Below are 12,086 nucleotides of genomic sequence, written 5' to 3'. Positions count from 1 at the left end.
CTTTTCTAACTGAGTTTCAAGTACAGAATTGACATTCTTCAACTACACAAACAGTACTTACTTAATCTAGAAAGCCATTTATTTGTATTTTACTATGTAAATGTACAATTATACATATACATCGCAGCTACAGATTATGCAATTACATTGTGAACTGTTCTGTTTTCTTCCAGTGTGAAAAACTCAAATTATTGCCTCCCCTCATACACTGCTTATAAGAATTATGACTACTCAGAGCCAGGAAGGCACAATGAACAGCCTGGCCTCTGTGGCCTAAGTAACTTGGGAAATACATGTTTCATGAACTCAGCAATTCAGGTAGATGTTTCAGTGTGCTTATTAGGTTGGAAAGGGTTTTTAAATGATAAAAAAGAGTTGCTGGTAGAATAATATCAAAAACCCAAAGTTGAATTTATATAGGTAAATGCCTGCCATGTTTCCAATTCTATTGTTGTGCATTCTTTAAACCCTTTTATACAGTATGGCTATTGGCAGACAAAAACATAGCTGGAATCCTGCTAAATTTATTTAGTTATATGAGCAATGATAAACTATAGGCTTTGGAAAACCAGTCGCCTCGTTAAGCTTACATAATACTTTTGTAGTGCTATGTCACGAGTGTGAAAAAGAAATGGGGACTTGATAGGAAACCATAAAAACCGAGGTTGGAATTAAATGGCTAGGCCTGCCGTGTATACATAGTATTTCATTTACATTTGTTTACAGTGTCTGAGCAACACCCCTCCACTCACAGAATACTTCCTCAATGATAAGTATCAAGAAGAGCTGAATTTTGACAATCCTTTAGGAATGCGGGGTGAAATTGCAAAATCTTATGCAGAACTCATTAAACAGATGTGGTCAGGAAAATACAGTTATGTCACTCCAAGAGCATTTAAGGTAAGAAGTAGGTCCTGGTATGTTCAGATTTGTGTTTATAGATGGTATATGACTTTGCAATAGAGTGAGACTGTTAAAAAGTGGAAATGTATTAATTGAATGTTTTATTTATTATTATTTTTTAAATGAATCAATGGACACTGAAATACATTTAAAATGTTTTAATTCTGTTGTTGCTCTCGTGTCTTTCTCTAGACACTTATATCTTGCCATAATAATTTCTGTTCTATCTGTAGCTCAGATGGTAGAGATGAGACTCTTAATCTCAGAGGGGAAATAATTCCTATAGTCAACAGCAATCCCCTTTCCTTGCCCCCAAGTCCTACTGCACACTACTTCAATAGTGTATTTTAAGAAACTATGCGAGAGAGAATATATTTTTACCATCTGTTCTTAAAGCTCAGTTATATCATGTCAAGTGGCACCAGCATAGTAATCTTGTGGTGTTATCTCTAGACACAGGTAGGACGATTCGCACCACAGTTTTCTGGATATCAGCAACAAGATTGCCAAGAACTTCTAGCCTTTCTTCTTGACGGCCTACATGAAGACTTGAATCGTATTAGGAAAAAGCCTTATATTCAATTAAAAGATGCTGATGGTAGGCCTGATAAGGTAAATGTTGATTTCATTGCAATATATTTAGAATATTAATCCAAAAGTATATAAAAATATATTGTCAACCTATAAGCAGCTGAAATTTGGAATAGAACTCAAAGAGGCATACAGTGGTACCTCAGGTTACATATGCTTCAGATTAAAGACTCCGCTAACCCAGAAATAGTACCTCAGGTTAAGAACTTTGCTTCAGGATGAGAACAGAAATCGTGCTCCAGCGGCACGTCGGCAGCAGGAGACCCCATTAGCTAAAGTGGTGCTTCAGGTTAAGAACAGTTTCAGGTTAAGAACGGACCTCCGGAACGAATTAAGTACGTAACCCGAGGTACCACTGTACTATATTGCTGTCACCAAACTCAGACAATTACTTAAACTCTCAAAGGTAATTAAAATGAACTAATGAAACTGAAGCAGAATGTGTATACTATTGATTTTTCAAAAAAGGCAGTTGCCGCTTTTCACAGTTGTGACTTTTACTTTGTTGATAGACAAAAGCGAACCAGCTGGACATAAGTTAAGCTTTGAGTGATCTTGTTAAAGAACAAGCAAGCTGTTAACTCCACAAAGGAGTGCTTGCCAGCACAGTTGTACCTTGGTTTTAGAACAGAACGTGTTCCGGAAGTCTGTCCGGCTTCCAAAACATTCGGAAGCCAAGGCGCAACTTCCAATTGGCTGCAGAAGCGTTCTGCAGCCAATTGGAAGCCGCGCCGGATGTTCGGCTTCCAAGGCAAAGTTAACAAACTGGAACACCTACTTCTGGGTTTGCAGTGTTCGAGTTCCGAGTTGTTCGTAAACTAAGCTGTTCGAAAACCAAGGTATGACTGTAGATGAATTTAACCAAGAGAGTAGAAATTGAAACCTATAGGTTAGTGGCAGGCTGCTTAGGGGGGCATTAAGTTACAGTGGTACCTCGGTTTACGAACTTACTTCATTCCAGAGGTCTGTTGTTAACCCAAAACCGTTCTTAACCTGAGGCGCGTTTTCGCTAATGGGGCCTGCTGCTGCGCTGCCGGCGCGCGGTTTCCATTCTCATCCTGAGGCAAAGTTCTCAACCCGAGGTACTACTTCTGGGTGAGTGGAGTTTGTAACCCGAAGCGTTTGTAACCCGAGGTACCACTGTATTTCGAAAGGGCTAATTCCATTTAAAATATTTGGTAGTTTTATTACTGTAATAGAAATCTTTGCCAAGGCTCTAGTTTCCACTGATACTTGAAGACTTTCCTTTTAATACCTTGACATTCCTATACAGGAAATTGCTTACTTAAAGCATTTGTGCCCCGCTCCCAGAGCGACTTAGAGACAAATAAAAAAGCAAGTAGACTAAGGTGCTGTGGTCATGATGACTATAGAACCTCCAGAACCAAAGGCAGTATTCCTCTGAATACCAGTTGCTTGCAAATCATGAATCAGTGGTATTGTTTCGCTAGTCTCATGTCCTGTTTGGGGGGCGGGGGGGGGGGCTTTCCAAGGGTATCTGGTTGACTACTATGAGAACGGAATGCTAGATAAGATAGCAGTATCTCTTACATTCTTAATAGTATTAGAGTGGCTTTAATATAGAAGAGAGACACAATCTAAGTCTGGGTTACTCTGCAGCTGTTTTATTTCCTTGAGACTTTTCTGTATGAAAAACATTTGGACGTTTCTCATAATAAAAACTCCAGATAATTGGGAGGTGGTAAATGCCATATCCCAGATTGCTGCTAACTTGTGGAAGCCCTACCATTCTTGCCTTTCGTGGTGTTTTCTAATGCCCTTTGCTTAAAATAACTTGGCCCTTCTAATTCATGTGGTCTCTGTCGGTTGGTGCTAATCATTACACACTCATGCCCTGTTCAATAAATTCAAGTGTTATAAAACAGTTCATGGGGGGCAAAAATACATTATTTCAAACATTTGCTTTTACTTAGGTGGTTGCTGAAGAAGCTTGGGAGAACCATTTGAAGAGAAACGATTCCATCATTGTAGATATATTCCACGGACTTTTTAAATCAACCCTAGTTTGTCCAGAATGTGCTAAGATCTCCGTAACATTTGACCCCTTTTGTTACTTGACTCTTCCACTACCCATGAAAAAAGAACGCACTTTGGAAGTTTATTTAGTTAGAATGGATCCGCTTGCCAAACCTATGCAGGTGAGAAGTATAGTATTTACGCATGTTCTGACTTTCATGGTCTACTAGGGAATAAATTGTAATTTGCTTCTTTCAGGTGAATTAAATATACTTGCCTTATGTAACCGTTCCATGTTCCTCATGGTAGACATGTGTACTCTGCCTGTACTATCTTGAATAGCAGCAGAGTTCATGAAGCCCTTGAAAGCAATGTTTGACCAATATTTTGTTTACTTGCTTTTAGTGTTTAAATTGTTCTAACTTTATTCTCTAATCCCTGGCATTTTGTGTCATTGGGTTTCTGTTTTGAAGTTGTGTACTAATTATAGTTGCACATTACAGCAAAAAATCTTGCAGCTGATAAAGGAAATTGATATGTCTGCTTATATTATGAAAAAGAACAGAAGAAATGTAGCAGGTGTTCTGAGTCAGCCCCCTTTTGATTATTGTTAGGGCCCAATCAATTCCTGTGTTGATCGTAGTCCGTGTTAGAAACTGAGATACGAAAGCTAGACGCTAAATGGCACCTTAAACCTAGGTTATGGGTGCAAAAATGGAACGTCTAGGCACACTTTTCTTTATAACTATAATACAAAGCTGAAAATATTATGTTCATTTTTCACATGGTCTAGTCTTTCTCATGCCCACCCCCGTAATATTCTTAAGAGGGTCTCTTCTCCAGTCTTCAGAGAGTAGCTGGAAGTGCGGAGGCAGAAAGAGGTCCTCCTTTCCTTCTTTCCACTTCACAGTTTTAATCTGAAATGTTAGGCCCAGAGCTCAGAAATGGCTTGTGCTAATGAAATTCCCTGTTGCAAAATGCGCCTAGAGCAATGGGAGTTTCGAACACTGATCGTAGTTGTTCGGTGTGTATGTATCTCAAACCTGCATCGTTTGCCTGCGTTAAAAAATTCTGCTGCCATAGTCACCAGATACAACCATTATAAATAGTGCAAGCTAAGTGTGTGTGTTTATTTTCTACATTGATGAATATCTGCTTTTGTTCATTAAATTGACTTGTTTGACATATAATTTCTCAAGTAGGCAGAATTTATAAATAGACACACAATGAGGCTAGATGCATAAACACAAGCAATAAAAAAGGGTGTGTGGGGAATCGCCAGGTGATCTAGTAGATGATAGCACTTGTTTATAAGTGAAATCTACAACGAAGAAAGATGGTAATGCTTTACTGCAGCCTGGAAAGGAGCTGGGTGTGTTTGGAAGGCAAGAAAGAAAATGCAAGTTGGAAGATGACAGCTTTGAGATGGGACATGGCCTGCTCCTTACATCCGAAATGCAACGTTACAGTTGTCCCCTGCAACACGCACACAAGCTATCAGAGATTGGTGTCCTAGGCTTCTGGGTGACCCTTACCTCAGTATGTCAAAGTCAACTGAGCTCATAGGCTATGAAAATGTATTTTTAAGGGGAAATAATGAGGTGATTTATAGCAGATCAGCTATCATTTCTTGCTATATGGAGACCTTAGTTGCACCAAGTGCTGGGTCACTGGAAAGGTAGAAATTATTTTGGAATCTCTGGTTTTCCACAGTAGAAAACTGAGTTTGGCTTAACCAATAATCTTCCAAAATTCTAATATTAAAAAGAAAGTAAAAATCAGCACTTGGCATTTAGCACGGATGCCTCTTAGTTTGGCTAAATATAGGTTTGCCTGCTTAATCTGTGGTTGCTCAGTAACCGATTGTTCATGAGATCCTAGGAAATTTCCTCACTAGTTGAACCATTTGGTTCTAATCAAAATTCTTTCCCTTTCCATGTGTGGAATTAGACTCTTTGAAATTTGAATATAAACGTCAGCTTTATTTATACTGGCAAATCTCAGCTAGATACGTTTCTTAGGGCACTCTTCCTTCTCATAGCCAATCTCATAGTCACATCAATGTATAAAGTTGGAAGTTATATTAAGTTGCCTTTCCGCTTTCTTATTAATGACACTGTTTGTATTTTATTTTTTAGTATAAAGTAGTAGTTCCAAAAATTGGAAATATACAAGATCTCTGCACAGCATTGTCAACTTTGTCTGGGGTAGCTGCAGATAAGGTATGATGCTCAATGGACAATTGTAGATCATGCTTAATGTTGTCTGACTTCCTAAGCAAATTCAAGTGATAACGTATTCTATTTCTTTTTTAGATGATAGTTACTGATATATACAATCATAGGTTCCATAGGATATTTGCAATGGATGAAAATCTGAGTAGTATTATGGAGCGTGATGACATTTATGTGTAAGTAGAAAACAAACTGAATCTAAACAGTATTCCGTTTGTCATGAATTTCATGCGGTTTCGTCTACTAAATAATAATAATGATAATAATTTATTATTTATACCCCACCCATCTGGCTGAGTTTCCCCTGCCACTCTGGGTGGCTTCCAATCAAGTGTTAAAAACAATACAGCATTAGATATTAAAAACTTCCCTAAACAGGGCTGCCTTCAGATGTCTTTTAAGATAAGATAGTTGTTTATTTCCTTGACATCTGAAGGGAGGGCGTTCCACAGGGCGGGCGCCACTACCGAGAAGGCCCTCTGTCTGGTTCCCTGTAACCTCACTTCTCGCAATGAGGGAACTGCCAGAAGGCCCTCGGCACTGGATCTCAGTGTCCGGGCTAAACGATGGGGGTGGAGATGCTCCTTCATTGACTGCTTGGCAAAATTGTGTGATTTATGTCACTATGTTTAATTGTGTGGGTCTGTATTCTGCCTTAGATTTGAAATTGGCATCAACAGAACTGAAGATACGGAGCAAATTGTAATTCCAGTTTGTTTGAGGGAGAAGTTTCGGCACAGCGGTTACAGCCACCACAGTGGTTCCACACATTTTGGTCAGCCTTTCCTTATAGCAGTGCCTAGAAACAATACTGAAGATAAGCTGTACAATCTTCTGCTTTTGAGAATGTGGTAAGCGTACAAGAGAAATGCTGGAAATGCACTCCTAATTGCACTAAGAATGTATGTCACATATTTGGACATTGCTAGCCTAGACCCCATGAAGGAAATGCAGGGCTGTGTTAGGTCACCTGGATGCCAGAACAATGCTAATGTTAGCAGGGATGATCACAATTGAAAAAGACCTTTGATCCTCCCTGTTTACCATTCATTACACTCCTGATACGTTAGAGGGGGCAGGGAGGGATAACAAAAAACAGTAAAGAAGTAAATAGTCTGAGCATATGCAGATTTACTTTAATCCATTCTCCATGATGGCTTAAGGAGGTTGCTTCTAGTGCTTCTCTGCTAAACCCGTTTACTTTGGAATAAGCATCATTTTGTTGCAGACAATGATATATTTTAAAAGTAAAAACAATGAAAGGGGCATCTATAATTATGTACGCTGTTTGAATTGTTTTGGATGGGGTCCTGGGCTTTGTAGCCCTGGACTTTGGCCATAGTTGCACAACCATTAGTGTCACAATTGTGCCTGATCCATTTTATTTATTTTTCCTTGCAAATACACTAACGAGTTAGAATAAATGTAAAATGTTTCAGAAGGATAGCTTGGTATATAGTAAACTCTTGTGTTTCTACAGTAATAGCAGTTATTGTTCTCTTACACAGCTTCATGGAAGAGGAGCACTGCTCACATTGAGGATGGGAGGAAAGTTATATTGTGCATCACCTTGTTTTGTTTTGTCTTAAGATGTTTCACTATTTGTTACTTGGGAAAATGCAGAAACTTTTTTTAAAAGGTTTTTTTTTTTTAATTGTGTAACAATTGATGTGTTTCAGCCGATATGTGAAAACTTCTACTGAAACAGAAGACACCGAAGCATCCTTGCAGTGCTGCAAAGACAATGGTATCAATGGTAATGGCCCAAATGGAATTCATGAAGAAGGATCCCCAAGTAAGACCTGAATTATCAATAGCTGCCTAAAACTTTGGTTCAGTTTTGAAAGGTGCTCTGAAACCTGCCTTGATTGTTGTAAACCTCCCATTAAATCTCTAGCACTTTTGGATCTCAGGGACCACATTACAGAAACAGACAAAACACTTGTGGTGGGTCCATATTTCTTGCGTGTCAAGGCCCCGAGCCCTCCCCCATTTGTTGAATAATAAAACACATGGACACCAGTATTTTAGGTTAATGGGCTAATTAAAGCCACAACTTTATTGGTTACAGAATGCAGAATGTGAGTGGCATTGGCTTAGGCATTGGAATTGAACCGACTATATCTGACTCCTGCCCACCATGCAGGTAGTCTGGTAAGGGTCAACCACCAGTAAGGGGAGCCCTGTTGATGTATATCAACTAAGAGCTCCCCCAGGGTCCCTGATGGGGTCGTGGCATGGCCCTAGCCCATACTCGGGCTTCGGATGAGATCCACTGCCCCGGATCCCTTTAACGGAATACCCTTAAAGAGGAGAGGCAGGTGATGGCCACAACCTCCCCTCCTATAAACCAGGTTTTACCAATGCCTAACCGCCAAACCCTACAAAGTTGTGACAATTGCTACGAGGTAGGCGAAAACAACATGGCTGGTGCCAATTTGCCAAGTGGAAAAATTCCTACCAGGCCCCCTCAACAGGGGACCAACCAAGGTCCATAGCAAGGCCAAGATGTTGAACGTATGAAAAAAGGGTGGAAGGGTGGGAGATCCACTGAAGCAGGAACCAAGAGGGAGAACCCCCAGCTGCGCGGTTGCTTAAATATGGTAAGCCACGCCCCCTGACTGACCGGATTAGTCAGCCGGGGGCGTGATGCGGCCGGGACTCCCCTATAATGAGGGGGCACTGCAGCGCCCCTGCTGTGCTCGGGGAGAGCGTGTGGCCTGCCTACAATACACCCCACCAGGAGGGGGAGCGTCCTTCACCAAAGACAATGGGCAGGTGTTCAGTCTGCTCTGGAGTGCGGATGAGACTGTAGCAGCTTCAAGCAAGAGCGAAGTACAGGATATTAAATGATGCCCAACTTTTTCTGTAGCGATTTCAATAGCTCTTTGTGAGGGGTGGCAGAGCCAAATTGTGCTTAGCAATTTTATGTTTTTTCCCCCACAACTCTGGTATATGCCAGTTAGAGTTTCCCTGTAGACCAGGGAGTTTTGCACACTCCTATCTATGGTTCTGCATTAGAGTGCCTCCTGTTCACTGAATTCACAACGATGTGAGATGTGTAACGTTCTGTGTAAATGACAGGCGGTGCCGCTATATTCTCCATCCCAGGTGAAATGGAAACTGATGAACAAGATGATGAATCCAGCCAGGATCAGGAACTTCCTTCTGAAAATGAAAACAGCCAGTCAGAAGACTCTGTTGGAGGGGACAATGATTCCGAGAATGGATTATGCACAGAAGACTCTTGCAAGGATCAACTTATAGGGCACAAAAAGCGATTGTTCACATTCCAGTTTAATAGTTTAGGCAACACTGACATCAATTATGTTAAAGATGACACCAGGCATATTAGATTTGATGACAGGCAACTTAGGCTAGATGGTAAGTTGTTGTTTTTAATAGTGGGGTAGCTTTGATTCTACTCCATTCTGTTAACATTTCCTGTTAAAATGTTGTATGTATTTTGTTGCTTTGCTGTTTATTTTTATCCTTTGTTTTGGGGCAAGCTCCTGAATGCTGATTACAATTAAAAAATATATCAAACCATCATATAATAAAATGGAGATAAAATTGAAAATAGAGAACCAGCAGTAAAATTTAAAAAAAAAGCTTGGTGGAATAAGGAAGTCTTTAGGGACCACAGAAAGCCCGCAAGGGATGGGGCCAAGCATGGTTCTTGAGTAAGGGAACTTCAGAAGTATGGGGCCACTACTGAAAAAGCCGTGTATCAGGTGCTTGCCAAGCTGTTTGAGCACAGTGAAAGGTGCGAGATCAGGCCTCCCACACTTGATTTTGAGTCATGGGCAGTTTCATGTGCTTGTAGGTGGTCCTTCAAATAACTGGTTCTATGGGGTGAAGCAGTAGTCTTCCAACGGCTCCAGCAAGGACCACCATCACCCTAAGACTGTGCCTCCAAGTCCTACTCTGGGAAGACAGCCTAGAACAGGGGTCAACCTTTTTATATCTACTGCCCACTAATGCATCTTTCTTGATGGTAAAATCTCCTTACTACCCACCAGTGCTCGATGGAAGGGGGGTTCAGCTTGTGCCATAGAACCCCCTACCGCCCACCTAAAATCCTGAAACGCCCACTGGTGGGCAATAGGGACCAGGTTGACAATCCCTGGCCTAGAAGGATACTATGGTCAGTGGTATCAAAAGGCACAAGGAGGCTTCCCCCCCCCCACCCGAGAACTTCTTTTAAGCCCATTCCCAAAAGATACACGAGTTTTCAGGCTGCCTATGTTGGTTTGCACCATTTTTTCAATTATTATTTATGTCCCACCCTTCAAATAAATTCCAAGAGCAGCATACACTAGAATTTTTTTAAAAACCCCTTTTTAAAGATAGAAACATTACAGAATAAAAGCAGTTTCTGAGCTGTCTTCAAAGACAGTCTTGCATATAACTCGTTATATCACAACATTAACACATTACATTACCTCTAATCTAGAGATTCCCAAAACATGGTTAGCTGAGGTTTGGCTACTGTGTCTTAGTTTGGTTGCAATTGATACCTAAACTGGATACAGTATATCAGTTGGGTGTGTATGCAAACTTGGCAAATGGTTAGCAAGTCTTGGCCCTTTTAGACAGTATTCTAGAGATGACTACGTACTACTAAGTACCTACATTGTATCTAGCGGGTACAAAGCCTAGGGCAATGTTCTAAAAGGATAAAAAACAAAATTGCGTATGTGATTAAAACAAATGCAGAACAAAAATATTCATGAAGTAACTTTTTTAAAAAAAACTCATGTAAGCCACTTAATATGTTTGGGTTGGTACTTATAGGACTATTATTATAATTATTATTTATTAAAATAAATACAGCATTTTTAAAGGAGGTTTCTACTCTTCTGTTTAGAAAGATCTTTCTTGGCTTTGGATTGGGACCCCGAATATAAAAAGCGATTCTTCGATGAAAATGCCGCTGAGGTATGTGATTTTTTGTACAAAATAATAATATTCTGGTTGAATTAAGGAGTAGGCTAAAATGGCCATCCCTAACTCAGAGACGGGTACCCTGTTCAGAGGTGGGTAATTGGGGGTATCCAACTCAAGGGCCACAACTTGAGAACTCAAATGGGTTTCAGGGAACGGAGCTTATTGAGCTGGTAGCAGAGAAGATTCTTCCCTCTTTTTCACTTTCACCTTCTGTACCAGCATAGTAAGCTCCCTCTCACCCAAACCAGCAGAAATCACTTTGCACCACCACCTCCTGTCATTCGATTTTGGGGGTTGTCCTAAATGCTCACCCCCAAATCAGACAAATTCCAAAACAGGGCAAAAGGACACCAGGCCTAGGGAACGGTAAATTCTTTCAAAATAATTTAGCATAGTTCAATATAGGGAAAGTTTGTTTTCCATTTGGGTTAGCTTTTCCAGATTTGGGAGCTTGTAGACCTTGTTTTATAGTAAGACAACATCACTAAAATGAGTTTTGTTTTATTTGTTCTCTTAACGCAAGAAATACTTCTCTTTAGGATTTTGAAAAACATGAGAGCGTGGAATATAGACCTCCCAAAAAGCCCTTTGTGAAATTAAAAGATTGCATTGAATTGTTCACAACAAAGGAAAAGCTAGGTGCTGAAGATCCATGGTAAGAGCAATTGCTTAATGAGTTTGAATGGGTAGACAGAAAGGGGTTAGAGGGGGGAGATTGCACAGCACTCATCAGGTTGTATCCCTGACAATACAATATGTGCAAATTTTACCCCAACTGTAGTTTCACGTCCTGCTCTAAAGAGGGCTAAGCCTCAAGTATGGGGCCCCCTACTAGGGTCATTCCATATCAAGTGATTCAACTTTTTTATCTTGTGTCATTCAATTTTCTTAATATTTTGTACACTTTTGACTGATCAAAACTCAGTTTAAATCTAAAATTTTATTTTTTAAAAAATCTCATCCCGTTTGTGAGTTATGAGGGTTTGAAATTTCTAGAAATTGACAATTTTTGCCTTGTCAGAAAAACCTTAAAAGCTCAGCCTAGAATTGAGATACGTCAAAACTAGAAACACCAATCTCTTCATGGGCTTAAATATGATATGTCACATGATGGACTTACTTTAAAATTTACGTTTAAGTGACAAAAATTAACATTATAAAAAGCAATTAAAAATATGATTAAAATTTTCAAAAAAATGTATTTGTTATTTAATATTTCTAAGAGCTACGGGCAAAAATTCATGTTCAGATCTCAATGGGATTACATTTTTTAAAAGAATACTTTGTACATACATATCTGCCTTATTGGGTTCTATTTAGGATAAATTGGAGTAAACTATTTCTTCTGTAACAAGACTTCAAACTATAATATCAGTTACATTTCTTCAAAAAGTTACTCAATTAAAAGGTATCTGAAAAGCTAGTCAGGCT

At 39.7% G+C, this 12,086-nt stretch overlaps 1 protein-coding gene across 4 annotated transcripts in view; it reads left to right on the top strand.

Annotated features, from left to right (window-relative positions):
• Positions 1–12,086, top strand: part of USP15 (ubiquitin specific peptidase 15) — a 52,387-nt gene that overhangs the window by 35,354 nt on the left and 4,947 nt on the right. For 2 of the 4 annotated variants that reach the window (XM_079994118.1, XM_079994116.1), the window contains 11 exons: positions 174–318; positions 727–900; positions 1,357–1,515; positions 3,429–3,653; positions 5,610–5,693; positions 5,787–5,881; positions 6,365–6,556; positions 7,385–7,500; positions 8,790–9,089; positions 10,576–10,646; positions 11,195–11,310. In XM_079994118.1, the coding sequence (XP_079850244.1) occupies positions 174–318; positions 727–900; positions 1,357–1,515; positions 3,429–3,653; positions 5,610–5,693; positions 5,787–5,881; positions 6,365–6,556; positions 7,385–7,500; positions 8,790–9,089; positions 10,576–10,646; positions 11,195–11,310 (1,677 nt within the window). The remainder of the gene's footprint in view (positions 1–173; positions 319–726; positions 901–1,356; positions 1,516–3,428; positions 3,654–5,609; positions 5,694–5,786; positions 5,882–6,364; positions 6,557–7,384; positions 7,501–8,789; positions 9,090–10,575; positions 10,647–11,194; positions 11,311–12,086) is intronic. The other 2 variants (XM_079994119.1, XM_079994117.1) reach the window with 1 other exon arrangement.

Source organism: Podarcis cretensis, assembly GCF_951804945.1.
Source record: "Podarcis cretensis genome assembly, chromosome: 10".
Taxonomy (NCBI): Eukaryota; Metazoa; Chordata; class Lepidosauria; order Squamata; family Lacertidae; genus Podarcis; species Podarcis cretensis.
Note: the sequence above shows the minus strand (reverse complement) of the source record. Positions and strands in the feature narration are given on the sequence as shown.